Source organism: Triturus cristatus, chromosome 10 (genome assembly GCF_964204655.1).
Source record: "Triturus cristatus chromosome 10, aTriCri1.1, whole genome shotgun sequence".
Taxonomy (NCBI): Eukaryota; Metazoa; Chordata; class Amphibia; order Caudata; family Salamandridae; genus Triturus; species Triturus cristatus.
In genome coordinates, this window is record NC_140593.1 from 1,126,839,955 (window position 1) to 1,126,860,187 (window position 20,233).

The following is a 20,233-nucleotide window of genomic DNA, read 5'->3' on the forward strand; positions in this document are numbered from 1 at the left end:
AAAGATATTTTTACCGGAAGCTAATTTACATTAAGTACATAAGCTCTGGTTTCTCTAAACTATTGATGTAAAGAAAATTAAAAATAAAACCACCAACGGTTTGCGTGAAAACTTAAGGTATATTAACTTAAGGTATATTGTAGACAACAATAGGTCTGTATTCATTGCCTGTTGGACTTCTTCCATTTGCATACGTTTTGCTAATATTAAAAGAGAACTATTTAATTAACAATATAATTTTTTGTCTTACTTTTCTGTCAATCTGTTGATTTTATCATTAACTATCTTTAAGTATTTCCTTTCACGCAATAGGCAAATATAGATGGCATTATTCAAGCATGGGTAGAGCACGATCAAGCATTTTTCTGTTCCTGCCACTGGTCACCACTGATTGTGTAATGAATATCTAAACAGTTCTGTTTAGATTGGGCAATGATCCAGTTTGTCCCAGCGTTGGAGGCATATTACTGTCCGTGATCACCCACCATGCCTTAAACATTTGAAGGAAGGTTGCTGGATCAAATGTGAGGTGATCACTGAGGCATCATTCCAGACAGGTGTGTTGGGACACCAACTTTGAGGTATTCCATGTCTTTGTTCCAGTAAGCCTTGTTCAAGAGGCCAGTGTCTTAAATTGAGGTTCAGGCACAATCTGGTAGCCTGAATTTGAAAGCCTGGGTTCTTTTAGATGTGACTGTCTTTAGCTCAGAATTCCACATGAGTTCCTATGAATCTAAATGATGCAACACTTGTATTGTTGATTCTGCTTGATCTGCTTTGTAACTTGCACCACGTCTAACTAAATGGTGGATGCTTAATTGGAATAATAATACTCAATAGACATGAATGTTGAAGTCATATCTTGCATATTGTCATTATAGTAGGTTATGTGTTTGCCTCTGTAAATGTTTGTGGAGCTGTAACAATTTGAGATTAGGAGTGCACTTTTTTTTCTAAATGGAGCCAGTGTTGCTGCAACTCTAAAATTCGTTTCTCTCTTCCCTTTGTGTGTTTGATTTAAGTTTGGTTTGAAAGATCTAAAAGTCATTCATTTTAATCTTCTTACTCATTACTGTTTATGCTGTTTACACTTAAGAAAGTGATATCCGCACAAAACACATGCTTCTGACTGTTGGAATGTCATTCTGTGATAATCAAATTTGTCCTCCTTTACTCCCCATTTCAAATCTGTTTAGAATCTGTGGGGAAAAATGCAAACAATTGTCCGAAATATTTTGGGTTACTCAGCATGAACTTCCAGTGGTTGGGTCTGGAAATCATGTCTTAGTTCAAGTTTTTTTCTGTTTGCTTGCTTCCGTAGGCGGAGTGTAGCATTAAGCATAATGCCCAAATGCACCACATCTAGCTTTAGGTTCCTTTTTTCCACTCTTGGGTTCAGAAGCGAGAAAGATTACAGAATAATCCAGTTTGAAGTTCGATGAACAAACATCTCGGAGATGAACACCAGCAGCCAAGACAGTACTAATCTTCAAAGGAGAGTAGTTATTTCTGTGGAAAACATCGACTATAGGGTGTCAGAAAATGTATATTCTAGTGGAACTGTTTCACTTGGGTCCTTCTCTGTAAGTAAGAGTCATGGAAAATACTCCATTTAATTTCTGCCTAAAGTGGCTCCAAAAATGTGCACAGGCACATGATCCCAAATAATGCAATCTCTGTCTTCCGAAGGACCATATATCTGAAATCTGCAAGGCCTGCGGCCATTTCATACCAATGACTGAAAATCCAAGAGGAGAAAAGTTGGGCCACGGTGTGCCATGGCTCATGAAGCAGGACAGATCTTTGCAAAATACAGTTTATCTGAGCAGAAGGTATCTTACACCTGTAGGCATTGAAGGAACATATTTAGGATTCAGATGTCGAGGACACAACTCGCATAGACCTCACGATAATTGATGTGGCACGAAAGACATTATTTTGATGCCAACAGATTCTCCAGTAAAATAAAAAACAAAGCCTTTGATGTTGAAAACACCAATGGCCAAAAGCCCAAAGGACTTGACACTGAAGTAGAAACACAAAGATAATTATGTAGCAAAAAAGATAAAACCATCTGGATTGGCATGTACAGGACACAGAGACCAGAGGTAGCTGATGGACAAACAGCCCACAACATTATAGCCTAAGATATACACGACCCATAAAACGGTTGAAGGTGAAAGATAGACATGCAGACTGAAAGCCAAAATGACAAATTTCTTTAAAAAAAAAAAAGAGAAAGAATTTGATGCTTTAATGGCCTCATACAAGATTCCCCCCATAAAATGTGACAAAAAGACCCAGGGAGGACAGATGCAAATGTGGGCAAAACAGAGAGGCCACTCAAATACACCTAGAGTACACACATGACATACTCCAAGATGTCGCACAGGACTCAGACAGTGACATTTAGGATAAGATAGAGGCAGCATCCCACAATAACGGGTATAAGAAATAGCATGCTAGACCATCTCTAGATCAACACTCCGTCCATCATTTCCTTTGGTTTTGCTTTGTTCGCCATAAGTTGGCAGGGTATGCTCAGACGTGAGTCCCTTGCTCACTTTGCCACTGGATTCAAGCAAGCCTGGCTGAAGACGGCTGAAATGCCAGAAACCGGTCCTAGGAAGCTTGTTTCCGGTCCAGGGAAGACATGGCTTGGCAGTTCGGGCTGGACTGTTCCCATGAGGCACAGGGTCAGACTGATTTGCATATGGCCATGTCTGAACTGGGGTGGCAGAGTGGGCTAAAGAACTGTGGTGGATTAAACCCAGATCAGTTGACTGGGGGTGAGTGCTTGCATTGTTCAACACTCCGTCCATCATTTCCTTTGGTTTTGCCCAGCTGCGGAGTGCCCCAGGGCTCCTCCCGGAGCCCCACCCTCTTCAGCATCTATATTGCCCCCCTCGCAGCCGTCATCAGAAACCACAGAATCAACATAGTCTCCTACGTGGCTGACACCCAGCTGATCCTCTCCCTCACCAATGAACCCACAGCTGCCAGAATCAACTTTCACAGCCGAATGAAGGCCGTTGCTATTTGGATGAAAGACAGCTGCCTGATGCTCAACCTGGACGAGACTAAAGTACTCATCCTGGGACCCACCCCCTCATCCTGGGACGACTTCTGGTGGTCCGCTTTGCTAGGAACCCCTCCTACCCCCACAGACCATGCACGCAACCTCTGCATCCTACTGGACTCCTCGCTCTCAATGAACCACCAAATCAACCCAGTATCCTCATCCTGCTTCCACACACTCTGCCTGCTTCAACAGGCATTTATTCAGATGGATCCCCACAGAATCCAGAAAGACGGTCACCCACGAACTCATCACCAGCAGACTAAACTACAGCAACACACTCTACGCCGACGTCACTCAGAAACAGCTTAGGAAACTACAGAACGTCCAAAATGCAGCGGCAAGACTGGTCTTTGGCATTCTCCGCCACAACCAAATAACACAACACATCCGACAACTCCACTGGCTCCCAATTCACATGGGAATCACCATCAAGCTCCTCACACACTCTCCACAATGCAGGACCAGAATATCCAAACCACTGCCTTGCATTCCACACACTCGCCAGACAACTCCTCTCTGCCCAACACACCCTGGCCTCCGCCTCAAGGATCCACAAGACCAGAAGCGGAGGAAGATCCTTCTCCTACCTCGCCGCCAAGACCTGGAACACCCTGCTCCTCCACCTCAGGCAAACTGTGTCGCTGGCCAAATTTAGGAAGGCTCTCAAGACCTGGCTCTGACTGCACCTCCACACCCAGACGGACCGACAGCTATAACCACCCCCTTCCCCCCCAGTGCCTTGAGACCCCCACGGGTGAATAGCCATGCTAAACAAACCCCTGATTGATTGATGATTGATTGATTGATCTCTGCCAGGTAACCTATCAACAATTTCTCTTACAGGCAATGGAATAAACTAAACATACACCAACTCAATACCATCTTGAAAGAGCCCCAATTAACATGCGGCCGAAAGACAAACAGACCTTCTATAATTGAATCTTAACTATACGGGACAAACAGATGCTAGCAAAAAACACATCCATGGTTGACCACAAAAACACACCAAATGGGTCAATGACTCATCAAAAGAATGAAAACACAACTCCACATACTACAACACAAGTGAAGAAAATAAATAAAGAGATGAAACAGAAAAAAGCATGCTACGCAACTATAAGAGCAGTGAAAACATAGAATCCCAAGATGGAGTTGATACACTGAGTCATTGTGGGTTTATGCTCGACTTCAGAGACCATGGCCGTGGTCAACACCCAAAAAGAAATAAAACTTTCCCAGGATTTTAAGACCCAAACACTAGATGGCAAAATAATGCAAAGCACATGAATCTAGAAGAGCTCCACTCTGCAAAACTATTGTGGCTGTCAAGCATCAAGTTTCCTACTTTCTGCTATTGCAGCTCATACTTAGTTGTCATCCTCTTATTATTAAAGGCACCACAGTTTAGTCCATTGGTGATACCTGACCACACCTCCTGTTCTTCATACTTTGTAACTTGCAAGCTTTGTTCAAGGCAGATGTCAAATCTAGACTGTAGGATCCTGATCCTACTTAGTTCTACACTTTTTCGTAAGTTTATGCTCATCCGATTATACTTGTATATGATTTCACCATATTTCTTCTTGATAATCCTTTTTTATTGTTGATTTGTTCTGTAATGGAACTTTAAGTCTGGTGTTACGCTCTGGAAAAATAGTCGTTTTTGTATATTTTAAGTTTTTTACTTACAATAATTATACCATAATATGTCATGATTCATTATGGTCCAACGCTTTGAATTTCTCCTGACCATGTCCTTCCACATGGTTACATAGTTTGGTTTGTTGCTGGAATTTGCTAAGTTAAGTTTTCTGATTTTGTTTAGTACTGAGTATGTGCTGAATTTTCTCTTATTTGATGTGTGTTATTTCCTATCTTTAATAGGATGACCAGGAAGACATTTCGTCATTTGCTCTTAGCCCAGACGATGAGGTATGCTATAGCCTACTGTCTCTAAATGTAGTTTTTCTTATTGGAGCAACTGAAGTGATATATTTGTTATGTTATTTATAATTGTTTAAGTGTTTGTGCCCATATCTTCTTAATGCTGTCAGAGAAACACAATATCTAAAACTATATACAGGATACAAATTTACAAAAAGTGCAAGGAAACCAAACCAGAATGAACCTATTGAACAAACAACCATGTTTTAAGAAACTTTGAAATCTGTGCAGGCAGGCTTTGGTGCACAGAGCAAGGGAGATAGTTCACATATTGGCCACTACTACATAGAAGGCACTACCACACTCAGTAAGGGTTCTAGATTTGGGATTGTGGGGCCAAACAAAGGTTTCGTTCCAGCCTTTGACATCTAAGTACGGCCTTTGTAAGGCTGGAATGCTTCTGGTAGATAGCAATATTGGCGATAGCGTTGGCCTACAAAAAGTTAGCTTTGAATATATGCAGAGAGGTCAGAATTGGGGTTTGCTTGGTCACGCCCAGAAAGTCCGATGAGCAATGACACTGTTAATTTATGTATTAATTGTAGACTGTTTAAAAGCACCCTGGGGGTCTCTAGATAAAATGAATTGCTGTAGTCCAGCTGCAATTACACTAAGTCATTGACCATTGGTACATGAAAAAGTGTTTTATTGAAGGTCAGCAATGAAGGTAAACACTTGATTTTTTTTCTGTAACAATGCAGCATAGATGCCCAAATTACAAACCGCTTGGAATTTGTGGGTAGTGGACCTTTAGCCTGAGGCTAGGAAGTGAATTCCAGAATTGAAGTATCTGCAGAGCAATCTCAGTCGTGACCTTAAGGTAATTGGTGGAGAGACATCCGTGAATGAAGGAGGCACTACCATCTGTCCCATGTTCTGCCTGAGAAAGTTGCAACGGACCTCTGCATGATGACGAAGCTTTGCGAGGCGCTGCATGTAGGTGATAACTAAGACCTTGAACAATGTAGGTCCCAACGGACAATGCAGCTAATCTCGCAGGGCTAGATGCTAAATGCCAATCACTGTTTATTTGTTTTTACTAGAAATACGTTTAGCCTGCTCAGAACGTTGCATGAGTAGTCTGATCTGCCAGCCTAGTTCTGTGATGTTGTAGTCGGTTGTGTAGAAAGATATGGATAGTGTGACAAGGTGTACATTCCAGTGCCACCATCATTCACCAACCTTCTGTGCTTCTACTAGTGCGCCAGCTTGTCTGAAAATATCCAGGAGACCATTATCTTCTGCACATTTCAGTACCAGCGGGAAAATACATTTCCCAAGCAGTTTACCATGTTCAAGAATAAGACATGGGACACACCTACTGTTGTCATACTCTCTTAAAGTTGGATTCTTCAACTACTGCCTTGACTTCCCATTTTCCAAGCTTTTGGTACAGTTCCCAAACTCAAGGAGCTGTTGAAGGGAGCAGTTTCTGCACCCCAAATATAGAAGTAGCTGCTTCTTAATCCTAACCAGACGTGGATCCATGGAGCAGCTTCCAAATGTAGCTGCCTGGAGCTGGACCTGAGGGATAGAATTGAACTCTTCCTTCCGGAAGTAGGGTAGGGCCCCCTGAATACATCTCTGTGAGACTGGAAGGCGCTGGTTGAATGATCTCCAGTTTCTTTCAATTTCTTTCAATTTGCATGAAGCTGGAATTTCAAGTTTGGCAGCTTTAGAACCACAATTTGCAATGGAAGCTTAACGTTTTCAGAAACGTAAAGTTGAAATAGTCCCATTCATGTTTGAAAGTAGCAGCAGGACTAGTGGTTGCTGAAAAAACATAAGGTTGAATAATCTAACCGGCCTAAGTCCTGTAAGCTTAACATGAACGTTAAACCAGACAGTTTCTCACCTTTATGCCTTCTCCTGGCCCATTTTCTGTTCCTTAGTGGGTGTTCTGAAAAGGAAAAGGCTGCATCTGAACATCAGTAGTCCTTTTGATGTTTATTTGTTTTACTTTCAGTTTTAATTATCTATTTTCCATCATATGTAACCGATATTGAACATTTGGTCAGTCTAGAGGGAGTAAAGCATTAAAAAAAATCATGTAAACTATCTCTCAACCCATCTCAATGGATCTTCTACTCCGCAGTAAGCGAACATTCAAATGTGTGATGAACTTAACATCCAAGTTTGAGACCTTGCCAACACTAATGTAAACACGTTGAAATAATCAAATTTAAATATTTACTCAAAAGACAGGTCTGCATGCATTCTGAAGACTCCTGCTTATGGCAACAGTGCAACACTCCTCCTGTGAATTAAACTAAACAAAACTGATGTATTGCTCTCAGCATATTGCGTGAATAGTCACAAGAATGTAGGTGAGGAAGGTGGAGTGTGTGAACTGTCTAATTAATGTTACATTTGAGAAGTAGCTGATTTCCAAGATTTCCTGTCCTGATCTTCCACCCTAAGTAAGTATTAGAAACCAAAAAGCTAAACAAAACATAGAATCATGTTACAAGTGAGCTAAAAATGGGAGGTAGACAATGGCTTCCTAGATAAAAAGAAATACGCTGGATCCTGCCTCAAATTCTGTTGTTGATTTGAGAAACCTTCCGGTATCCAAACAGATAGACCGTCCTTATCAAATGTCCTTACATTTCTTTTAGTAACCCTTCTCTTTCTCCTGGTTAAAAATGGTTGCAGACCCCGGTTAGTATGCCACAATAATGGATACCTAACAGTTGGTTATCTTCACATTTCGCTGTATCTCAATATCTTACTAGTTCATGATCATTGAATGTGACTAAACAATGCACTTTAATGACCATGATCCATATTACCTTACTCGTGCAACTCTCATAGAAAATGGACAGCTTCTATTAAAACACAGGAGTAGAATCTGTCTGACTGACCTCTTTAAGCCATATGAACTGACTGTTAGAAATGACCCATGAACAGCCTGAGGAGAGGCTGTTTGGAATGAGGTATGCCTGAGGAAAGCTTATCCGCAGTATGAGTGAGCATGATTCGTCCATCGGTACTGGATCACCCCCCTGCCTATGAGAGGGACCAGAACAGGTAATGCGCTCACTGACTGAGCCATCTAACCCTAGCTGTTAAAGTAGCTAAAGGGAGGTGAATCAGAAAGGAAACAGTCTAGTATGGAGACTAAGGGCCGGATTTAGATCCTGGCGGATGGGTTACTCGTCACAACTGTGACAGATATCCCGTCCACCGAAATATAAATCCTATAGGATATAATAGGATTTAAATTAGTCACCGTTGTGATGGAGTAACCCATCCTCAAATATCAAAATCAGTCCCTCAGTCTGGAGTGTAACAGCGTTACGCAGACTGTGCGTGGGATCGGTAGCATTGGTCCACACCGTGCCTCATCACAGTCCTGTTAGCAATTTTAAACACCTACAACTTATTAACTTATTATCTGTTGATGTTTTTTATAATCCAAATCCAAGATCTTTCAACCCACACCATCAGTCATGGAATCATTGTGAACGGGGAAAATATGTTTGTGCAAAGGTCCGGTCATTTTTGACTGGCTTCTGATTCAGTAAAAAATAAATGAAAGCAAATAATACAGGCTGCCCAGGAAAAAAATTCTCTGCCTGTCCACACACTCTCAATCAACCAATCAGATACTTAAATTGTCGTGGCATAGCCGAAACCATCTTTTAGTGCCTTTCTTGTGTCCTTTGCCAATTTTACCAAGGAACGGTAAAGATTGGCACGTATTTTGGAGGCTGTTTGTGTAAGATGATCAAATTTAAGCCTCAGGTACTCGGAGCACACTTATATGGATATGTTTACACTTGCTTAATTTTCAGATATTTTGCTAAATTTGAGACCATTCCAGATATAAAGGATGTTAAATGGTATCCAAGTTAAATGTGGCTTTTACAAAAAGCATCCTAAATAAGATGTTTTCATGAAACATGTTTTCTCCTGGTCTGCCTCATTAACTTTCTTCTCAGTAATACATCTTGTGGTTCATTCAAAATCGGCAGCTATTCCTTTCAACTTACACTCTAAAAAACAAAAAAAGAAACTGAAACATGAACAGTACAAAGCTCCCTGAAACAATGTCCTTACACAAAAAACCTCACAGATAAGCATGGTCTCTACCCTACGGCAAAAAAACCCAAACTTTAAAATAGTATAAAAAAGCAATCTGGCATGAAGCAACTGATCTGGTTACACAGACCCTTCAAAAACATATTTTCCCACCCCATCCGTTTTCTTCAGAATGGAACTTAGGATCTGTATTAATCCTTGCAGAGATCACTGACAAGGATGGGACAAACTCAGAAAAAACACTTCTAAGAAGTGTTGTCTGCAGGCGTTTTGCTGCAAGTTGTTAGTATTTTTAATTTGTTTTTTGAGGAGCCTTGCATTCTGATCCTACTGTGAACGGGGTTAAATGCACCATAGTGTATATAACAGAGTCTCTCTTGTTTCAGATTCTGATCACTGCCAGTCGTGCTCTGCTGTTGAAACAGTGGGAATGGCGAGAAGGCACATGCACGCGGACCTGGAAGGCGATACACACAGCACCAGTGGCCAGTATCACTTTTGATCCCACCTCCACATTATTAGCCACAGGTATTGTTTGCTGTATTCTTCTTGTACTGTGGTTTCGGAGTGAGGTCTGCGGATTGATGTTGTGCGAGAGAACATCTGCCGGATATACTCTAGAATATTGATTTGGAAATAAAAGTGAAACAAAGCGATTGAGTCGCGAAATTAAAATAAGTAAGGTTTATTTGTGCCAATATCCATGCCCACTGGTGAGGAGGAAAGAACATGTCCATCCGTCACCAGATCAAACCACTCCACTCCACTGTCGCGCATTCAAATTTGAAAGTCAACATGATCTAGTCCCCATTCCATTACTGACATAAACATGACATGGTCACATTTTAAGAAGAACAATAAGCTATGACATAGTTACCTTACAACCGTAACTATACCACAAAAAGTCATGTTGACTTCCTCAGGCTAGTTGTGTCTTGTTGGGAGTCTTGTGCGTCCATGTTCAAGTCCTGACCTGAACATTGTGCTGCTAGAGCACTCTGCAGAGAGGGTGTCCATAATCCTTCGGGAAGGAAGGTCCATCAGCGAGAGATCCTTTGGTACAAATTGCTAGTATCTTGCGATGGGTATCCGCTTTTACCACAAAGTAAGAGCACGGCAGGGGTGTCTCGAAGGGAATAACTCCAGTGTTTACCACATTGTCTATGAATCCATAGCAAGGATAGAGGAATCAGCTATACTAAACGTATTCAGTATATAGTTAATGATCTCCACTGAGAGGGCTTCCCTTGGGATTTTGCCACTTCTTAAGCATTCTGTAGACCTTCTTCTTGAAGTTTAGTCCCTCTGTCAAATAAGGAACTGTCCTTCTCCGATTAACATAGTGTTGGAAAACGAGGCAGCATCTGTGAGGCCTGCACAAATAACATGACTACATTTGTCCTTCACTGGGAACCAAACACCCAATTGTAGCGCCTGACTCTCAGAGGGTAGCGTTGCAGAGCAGTCTGAGGCTTACTCAAGGGAGGTGGTGTGGGCTAGTAATCGCCATTTGCTGGTGCACAAAAATAACACTCAATAATTCATTGTCCAGTCTGTACTTTGCTTTATAAAAGTAAGAGTACATTTATTAAACACACACACTACTCAATACCATGCACCAATTTACAAATATACATAAGCTGTTGGAATTACTTTGTGACATTGCATAACATCTCCACCCCTCCCGCAGGGGGGGTGGGGTCTAGTACCACCACTCCCATGTATGCACATCAACTTGCCCCCAATGCAGTTAGTTGAACATAACCTGGGGCGAGGGTCCTGCGCACTGGCACCATCCCAGTGGCGACCCACCCCATTACCTCAACCAGCATTAAAAAGGGGTAAACCTGCCTTGGTGACACATGACCCTGACTGAGCATCTCCTACTGACCCTAAAGTATGCACCTCTACATCTTAAGGGCTAGCAGTCGGGGGTCTTCACCTAAGCGCAGCAGCAAGAATCCATGTCTAGGGAGGAGCCAAGATGGCGACCGGAGCAGACGCTTGAGCGCCCGGCTCCGTCGGTCCGTGGCCTCGGACTACTATCCTGATGCCCATCCTCGCCGATTTTCGAGGTGCAACGTGTGCGAAGACGCGCTGACCGCGCTGCCGCTTTCCCGGAGTCTCAGCCCGCCCGGATGCCCGAGTTCTGGGTGCTTTTGTCCTCTGCACTGAAACCCTGCGCCATTACGGCCTTTGCTGGCCCCCTGGAAGCTCCGCAGTTGCCGGACCAGCTAGCGCTAACCTGAGCCCCGCGGTCCCGATTTCACCTCGCACCACGGATCGTTGCCGGACGAGCCCGGAGAGGGACGGCCGGACACCTTCTGCACCCTGTGCCGGACGGGCTGGAGCTGTGGGGTGGGCCCCCGGTGCGGCGGGTCCCCTGCCCCGCTCTGAGGACCGCGCTGTGGGAGGCAGCTGCCCCCTTCACCTATTGCCTAGCCAGCGGCGGAGGGAACCTGCGAGAAGAGAAGCGACTGTTGGCCTTTCCCGTTGCGGCGTAGACCTGAGGGGAATTGACTCCTTGCTACGACCCCCCCCCCGGCCATTGCACCGTATAGCGGCAAAACATGGCGTTTAGTGCCTGCTTGCGGCTGGGGGGCGATACTCCGGTCTCGCCTGCTGCCCACTTCGCCCCCCCTCTTCCGGACACCAGCTCCACGGTGCCGTCCCGGATTGCTGCCGCTGTGGGGGCCCAGCCTCCGCTTACATGCGGCTCCGTTCTGGCTGCCCTGCGGGACTTCCAACTACAGATGTGCGCTGGCCTGCAGGCGCTGAGTGAGCGGTTTGACCCCATACTGTCGGCCGCGGGTCGTGAGCGCACTGTGTGCCATCTACAGGGCGTGGGTCTCCCGGTGCTTTTGTCCGCTTGCGGGGACGCAACGGCGGTGTGTGACTGTGTTACACTGGTGCCTTCACCTGGCGCTCCCGGCGCCCAGGGTACACCGCTCTACACCTCAACTGCGGATGCTTTGTCCCCCTGGTCATGGCTGCCTGCTTCATTGTTGCCTGCCTCACCGCGTCCACTGGACTATCCTGTTGAGAGATGCCTAACGGCTTCGAGGAACCGTTCGCGGTGGCCCACTGCTGACTTTTTGTGGAACTCCTGTACCTTACTTGCCAGGTTTGGATTTTATGTGGTGCAAAGAGGGACCTTAATCGATGGGCGGCGGCCATTTCGTGATCCTACTTCACCATCCTTTCACAAGCGACCATCTTGTTTTTGTTTGTTCGGGACACGGGGCCTTCATGCAGGGGCTGGTTTAATCCCAAGCCCGCGATCGGGCCAGGGCTAGACTGATTTCTATTGTCATGGTTTATGGACGGGCTGGCCTGGGACTGGAACTGTATGTATGTTATGCGCGCACTGTTGCGACTTGTATCCCTTCGCTTACACTGTGGTGCCATGGTATCTTCGCATGCCGTTTTTTGGCGTAGTGGGCTCTCAGTGTGTGGGGGCCATGATTGGCTGATGGTTTGGGGCGCTCTGGTGTCCCGTGGGCTCCTCCCCGCCTTCTTTTCTGTTTTCTTACTTTCTTTCCTCTATTCCTACTTTCTTTCTCCTCTATATTTCGGGTTCATTGGGCGACAGGCACTATGCTGGGGGGGGGGTAGGCCGTAGCCTCCGCATTGGTGTAGGGTGGGGGGGTAATACTCTGTTCTTAATTAGTTCTATGGGCCTTTTTTCCTTTATGTCTCTGCGTTCTACTTTCTTCGATTCGGGGTCCGGGTGTGGGGTGGATCGAGTGGGGGCGGCTCCGGAGGGGTGCGTACTTGCTCATGTGACTATCCTTTTATATTTCTGCACCGCCTCACTGTTTGAGTTTTTACTTCAATTGTTGTTCTTACTGCTGTTGCTGCTCTCCCGTGTGGTGAGGCTATCTTGCGGACTCGAGTCTCCTTTGTTCCTATCCTTCATTGACTTTTTTCTTGATAAAATTATCTAAAAAACTTAAAATTAACCTTCACTTCTCCTTCCCCGGGTGTCAAAGATATCTCCAGCATGTGATCCATAACTTGTTGTTAATCCTGACTGTTGACGCACGGGGGATTTAATGTGGGTATCAGTGCTTCATTGTATCGTGGCCGGCCTGACGGTTGTAGGCCCGTATTTGTTCTTTTAAGATGCACGAATAAAGGTTTTTAAAAAAAAAAAAAAAAAAAAAAAAAAAAGAATCCATGTCTACGCACACTTTAGAATGACAGTACTCATTACCTTAGTTGCTCATTTGAACATAACCCCACTTGGCTTATTACATCACCTTACACCAGCACATCACGTTAAACAAATGAACTTCAGTCCCTCTGAAAGAAATAACTATTAGTAAATGCATTTCGGTGCAGTTACACCACTTCACCTCCAGGGGATGCCCTTCGTAGTACACCCTCAGCTGCAGAACATAAGTTCCAGCCCAGAAGAGTATAGATGCTGGCTGCGTCCTTGAGGTGTTATTCCTTCAGATGCCCCATGAAACTTATGGGGGGACGGTTCTCCGTTAGGCTGGGGGAGGCTGCAGTGCTCCTGCAGCCCCCATGCACTGTCTTTCACTCATGAGGGTGACCCCCTCCTTTGGGGGCCACCCGGCGCCAAAAACGATGTTCTCCCCAGGCCTTGCAAGGCATTATGGGGCGCTTAGAGCTCCTTCAGGTGAATAATAGATGAGCGGCTCTCCCGCTGTGCCGGGGAGAGCCGCGCTGGCGATGCTGGCGGCTTCGCCGCTTCTTCTCCCTTGGTTGGGGGGCCCGGTCCCACCCGGACCCCCAGGCGCTGCTAGGCGACTCGGGGAGCCCACCCCCGGCCGCTACTTCTGATTTCGGGGCCCGGTCCCACCCGGGCCCCTCGCGCCTCCGCTCTCCTTCTCGGGGTCCCGGTCCCACCCGGGACCCACGCCTGCCTCCACGATGTAGGGCAGCCTGGGGAGCCCACCCCCGGCTGCCCCCGCCGGCTCCCTGCCCGGCCAGCACCCTCGCGTGCTGCCGCGGGAGCCGGCACGACTCTTCTCGTCTGCCCGCTCCAGCGGGCAGACACGCAATCTTTACAACCCAGCGGGTCTTCGGAGGGAGTGCAACGGCACTTCCCCCCCCACCTCCTCCACACTCGGGGCCCGGGGATGGGGTCCCGGGCCCCCGACCATCTTCGGGGTGCGCAACGGCGCTCCCCCACACCCAGCATCGGTGGGGGCCAGGGTGGGCTCCTGGCCCTCTGCTTCCGGTCACCTTCGTGGGGAGCGCGCCGGCGCTCCCCATCCTCCGTTTTCGGCGGGGGCCAGGGTGGGCTCCTGGCACCCCGCGGGGGTACTTTCACCGGCTGCGCGACGGCGCACCTCGACTTTTCTTCCTTGGGGGGCAGCCCCCGGGACCTGACCCACCCCGGGGGCAGTTGCCAGACCGGCGGCGGAGCCCCACGTGCTTCGTCATTGGTCCCATCAAAGGTCGTGTACCTTCTGGGGGGCATATCTCAGCCCCCAGGGGTCCGATCTTCTCGATTTTCGCGTCCTCTTGCTCCTGGTGGCGCCCCCCAGCCACTGGGTGCACTCTCCTTCCTCCTCCGGGTCTCCAAGGGGGTGCCTTCTGCAGGGAACGGTCTTCACTGGCTCCCTGCGCCAGCCGTTCGCCTGGCCCTGGGCCCCTCTTCTCCCTGCGCTGGGGCCACTGCTCCTGCGCACCGGTCCTGGGCTTTCCTTCTGGTGCTGTTAGGGTCCTGGGGGCAGTCAGGGGGTCTCTCCTTCCAACTGCCCATTGCGCCAGGCTCCAGCACCTTCTGCCTCTGCCGACCACACCCCAGAGAGAGCTTCTCTTCCTGTGCGAGCACTTTTTAAAAGTTGAGTAGGGGGCTGGCAGGAAGTCCCTGTTGGTCCTATCAAACAGCGACACATCACTTTCCTGCCCCTGCTCCCTCCTTCTTGTCCAGCCTCTGTGTTTGTGAAAAATGGCGTCGTCCAGTGTCTCTGGCCACATGGCCTCTGAAACCCAACTCCTTCCATGCTACCTTCCCTCCTTGGTGCAGCCCGGTGCCTGGCATCCAGCGACAGCAGTTGATGCATTGGCCTGCAGCCCCTCCCATCTTCCTTTCGTGGAGAGGAGACACTAGCTCGTGGAAGAAAGGTTATCAATCCATCCAGCTGAGGTCAGCCCTCAGCCTGGGTCTGGTCCTGGCTGGCTCAGAGGAATATGACAGTTCTGGATGACCCAAATGCAGTACAAATATGACTTTGGACTCTGCAGAATACTTCTTTTCACATATGCTACAGTGGACTTAAGTGCGTGTCTGGACTCTGTAGGCCTAATTAAAGTTAAACTAGCCCCTGGCTCCACATTCCCATAGGGGAATAAGGAAGTGAAAACACAGTAAAACACACTGACTTTCCCTGGCATGTCTCGTCCATCCTGAGTTCACTGTGGGTGAGTCCCAGCTTATGAGGCTCCCCCACAGTAAAAGCTCCACAATAAGGTGCTCAAAAAGCGAAAAATCCGGGCGGCCCATAGTGTCAGAACCACCTTCTAACACATAGCAACCACAATATTGTCTCAATAGATATGGGATGATGTGCATGTATGAATGAAGATGTAGCTGTCATCCTATCTCTAATGACTATAGACAAAGAGTTGAAAGATATTGCAAAATGCCACAGGAGCCCATGTTTTACTGACGTCCTGCACCTGAAGGAAACACCAGTTTGGCATAGGGGAAACTCCAAATATTTTTATATCAAGGCTAAGAAGGAAGGTATTTTTGTCTAAATAAGGAAAGCAGGGTTACCTTTCTATCAGACATATAATCTAGGATGGTGACCAGAAAGAGCTCTACTTGTTGAAAATGGATTAATGATAAGCAATTTGGGAATTACCACATCTCAAAAGGTAACATGACTTAGGAAGGCTGAGATGGCAACCCTAACAAGTGTGACTTCTGATGGAGGAGGGACATGTTTGGAGTTTCTAACTTTGAGAATCCCACTTTTTGGGTCACATAGCAACACCTTGTTTTTCTGAAAGCCATTACGGAAGGTCAAGTTGTGTTATTATCATGTTTGCCTCTGGAAATCAAGCTAAAACTAATTGAAACCCAATACTAAAATCAAACGTAACATTCGTTTCTACATTCCTTCCTAGGAAACAAGTACTCTGATCTATGGCAATACGTTTCTCTAAATGGGCAATTGTGTATTAGTCATATATAGTAATGCACTTTGTGTAACTCGTTTTCTGACATTTGCATTCAACCCCTACTAAAATCCATAGCTAATATAAAATATATCACCCCAGACTCCCTACCCTCTTATTGCATATGAACTGCCTGGAGTGTTTCACAAGGTAGCTGGATGTATGAAGCCAGTTCTTCTCAAGAGTGGTTTGGGTTCAAACTTGGTATGCAAATTCTAGAAGTCCAGGAGAGCACTTATATTTATGCTGCTTTCTTTAGTAGGGACTTTATAACTGGGCTGCCGTGGTTAATAGCGATTATTGCTTCTACCTCAAAGTAGTTTGAAGTGGACATTTTTTTTCCATTTTTTTAAAACATATTTTACCTCAAAGCATTGTTTAGATTTAGTATTCCTGTTTTTTTGTTTTGTTTTAAATAAGCGAAGTTTAAAGATATATTTTTCCTTGGGTATGGACTGATCTGAAAAGATATTTAGCATCTTTATTCTCACACTGTGGATGTGTAGTGTGGTACGCTCTCAGCTTTCTCCATTTTTCATGAACGCTACTGCAAGATTTTGCTTTAGGCCTCAATACAGCGGATAAGTGACTCCTACCATGATAATAATATAAATCGTAAGATCACTTTGCTACTGAATGTCGCCTAAGTAAGGGTTGTGAGGCTTTATCAGTTACAAAGTGCTACACATTTGCCTCCTACTAGAACAAGCACTGGCAATGGCAATTGGCTGGCTTGCATTTCGAGTCCTGAATAAAATATTTAAAAGGCTGGCTGCAGTGAAGAAAACACTACTTTATCTATACAATACATCTCAGATAAATAATTTAATATTTTGCATTATTCAGTGTACTTTAGAGATGTAAAATAGTCTATCATGTATCAAAATGCAAGCACTTAAAAGAGGTGGAATAATACAAAAATAGCCATCGGCATAAGATGCAGTAGCAGTGCAGAGCTGCCCTATTAAGCCAAACCTAAAAAGGCATGGACTGATAAATGGGCTATTTCAAACTGGGATCAATCTAAAACAGTATACAAAGGAATTGCATGCAGCTCAATTGTCAGTTTGATAAAAGTATTCATGTTAGGTGCTTTAGGAGGTCTCTTAACCACTGGTCATAAAACTTGCCGCAGACTTTCTGTGCAACATGGTAGATAAGACTCACATTTTTGACTTGGGAAGCTTTAACAAGGTATTGAGTTTGCATTTGTACTTCACTTGGTGATATGCTGCATAAGGACCCAAGTCCGAATTCCAAAACCATCTTTTTTCAGAGCAGTAGACTGAATAACAAATACTATATGAGGTTTGTTTATTGCTAGACATATTATTGTGGGTAACTGGAAGGGTAAAGGGGTACCCTCTGTATGGATTTGGTGGAGGGAAACAGGAGAAGTGCAAGCTTCCATAATTTGTGCAATTCTGAATAAGATCCGTAATATCTGGGGGTACTTCTACGAATTTCCGAATCTATGACTGTTGTAACTCCTTAATCAATACTTAATATTATTTATACGTGAAACATATTGCTACGTATGACTTATTTCTTTAGCTACTCTTGCAATTTCTGAAAAATTACTGTCCTGGGCATCTCATGATGAAGTTGATTTCCATTGGTATTGCATTCTTCTCTATACACAAGCTTTCTGAGACTCAAGGCATTGTTAAAGTACAATTATGCTCATCTTTACATCCAAAATCGACGAAATCAGATTTTACGCAACTTGCTTAGAAAGGCTTCTCACTCTTGATCTGAAAACCTACCATATTCAATGTCTAAAAACAAATGTATAACCATCCTGCCTTCTCTGACTCCTTTTGTTACATTTTGTAAGGTTTATGAGATTTAACCTAGGGCATGATACAGAAGAAAAACCACTGGCAAATAGAGGATGATTTCAGAAAAACTATTATCTGAATTCAAAAAGGGACTTACTTGTTGTTCCTTGTCTGGGACAATACATGAAGTAGGCAAATGAAGTAACACTGTTTGCAGCATGATTTGTTTCTCAATTCACATTGTATGAATGTAGCCCTTTTTTACATGGTCATCCCCACCCTTTTGCCTGGTAACTGATGTGATTTCGATTGGAAGTGCACTGGGTTCCTGCTAACCAGGTCCCCAGTTTCAGAGCTCTTTCCCAAAACTGTACAATTGTTTACTCAACTGGCAAAACCTTTAACACCCTCTGTAAGTCCCTAGTAAATGGTAACCTGGTACCTAGGGTCTGAGGTACTAAAGTGGGTCCCTAAGGGCAGTAGCATGAATTGAGCCACCCTAAGGGACCCCTCACCAAGCACATGCAAGGATGCCATTGCAGGCTGCATGTCTTGGTGCAGACAAAAGTGAAAACACTAAATGTACACATCCCTGTGTGCATGTCCCCATAACACTGCAAATTATATTTATAAGTCACCCCTACAACAGAACTGTCAGCCCTAAGATAAGGAGCTGAATATTACATGAGGGCATACCTGTACGAGCAGATATGCCCATGTGCTGGTCAGTCTTATTACTGCTTGTGTAAGTAGACAGGAAAGCCATTTTAAAACATGTGCTGGACACTGGTGAAAATGAGTCCCCCAGCTACAATATGACTTCACTGAAAATAGGGATGTTTGGTATCAAACCTGTCTTATTGATAAACCCACACTGATTCCAGGTATGAATTTACTAATACATGCACCCGGAGGGCACCTTTGAGTTCAGCTCCTAGGGTGAAAGCCCCTGCTCTCAGGAGGCTCAGAACAAATGCCTGTCCAGGAAGAGGGTGTAACACCCCTCCCACATGATGACCTGTTGATTACCCTTCTTGGGCAGGTAAGCGTCAAAGAGCTGCCGCCTCTGGAATGCAAATCTGGCTCCCCTCACAGCAAAGTAAGCGGCCCCCTTTGTCCAGGACCCCTTTGGCATATGGACAGGCAGGAAAATTAGCAAGTCAGGTAGGCTTGTTTCCTCCAGGATAGTTCCACCCCTAAGGTGGGCTACACTGAGGTGGACACAATTTTTCAGAACTACTTAGGAATTCTGGTACCGGGTTATGCCCACTTCCCACAGGAAGTGGTCATATAGGGGGCGTAGTGACTCCAAGGGTCAGTAGCCCATTGGCTACTACCCTAATACCCCTAAATTCAGTATTTAGGTGAGTCCCTGGCATCAGAGAAGCAGATCCTGACAACCTAAGAAAAGAGAGGACACCAAAGAGCCGCAAAGCAGAGAGGAGAGAAGCAGCAACTGACCTGGTACCAGCCCTGACAGCCTATCTGTATCCCTTGTCGAAAACTGCACCAAAGTCGACTCGTCCTGCAGCTGTTGGCTCCAGAAACCTGGGAGTGCTGCCTGCCTTTGATAAAGAACCAAGACCTCGCATGGGACAGCACAATTGTTCTCTGCCTATTGCGGCAACTCTAAAAGAAAGCACTCTGAGGCCTCTGGAACTACCAAAACCAGACACCTGAAGCCCCCACTGCACGCATCGCCCCAAGCCCGAGTCGAAGTGGGCCAACGGTGCTATCAAGGTCCCCCAGCCCTCTAGAGTCCAACTCTGTTGTGGTTTCACCCCTCGTGGACCCTCTGACGTCGCCTGCAGCTTCTGCACGCAGGCCTCCTTGACCACAACTACTCCCAGTAAGAAAACCAGACACCTAAAGTCCCCTTTGTATCCATCGCCCGGACTGCGGAGAAAAGGACCCCATTTATCCCTATGTCCCAAGCATAGCAAGACTTGAACTCGCCTGTTGGTTCAACCAGACTGGCTTTCCATCCAGATCCTGCAGACTCTTTTGCCAGTAACCAATCTCCATATTGGGACACCAGTGCTGTTTTGCACCCTGTTCCCAACCGCCCCCATGCCACTGGTGGTGTACTATACCTGTTTGCTGAACTTTTTCTTTCTTCCATAGGATAACATTGCAGAACTCAAAAATTGCAGTGTCCACTTTTTGAACTAAAAAGAATTTATACTTAAAAACGTACTTATGTGAACAATTTTTCAGC

At 45.6% G+C, this 20,233-nt stretch overlaps 1 protein-coding gene across 1 annotated transcript in view; it reads left to right on the plus strand.

The window, feature by feature from the left end:
• Positions 1-20,233, plus strand: part of TBL3 (transducin beta like 3) — a 205,151-nt gene that overhangs the window by 47,016 nt on the left and 137,902 nt on the right. Inside the window, exons 4-5 of the mRNA XM_085629377.1 lie at positions 4,967-5,014; positions 9,457-9,598. Coding sequence (XP_085485503.1) covers positions 4,967-5,014; positions 9,457-9,598 — 190 coding nt within the window. The remainder of the gene's footprint in view (positions 1-4,966; positions 5,015-9,456; positions 9,599-20,233) is intronic.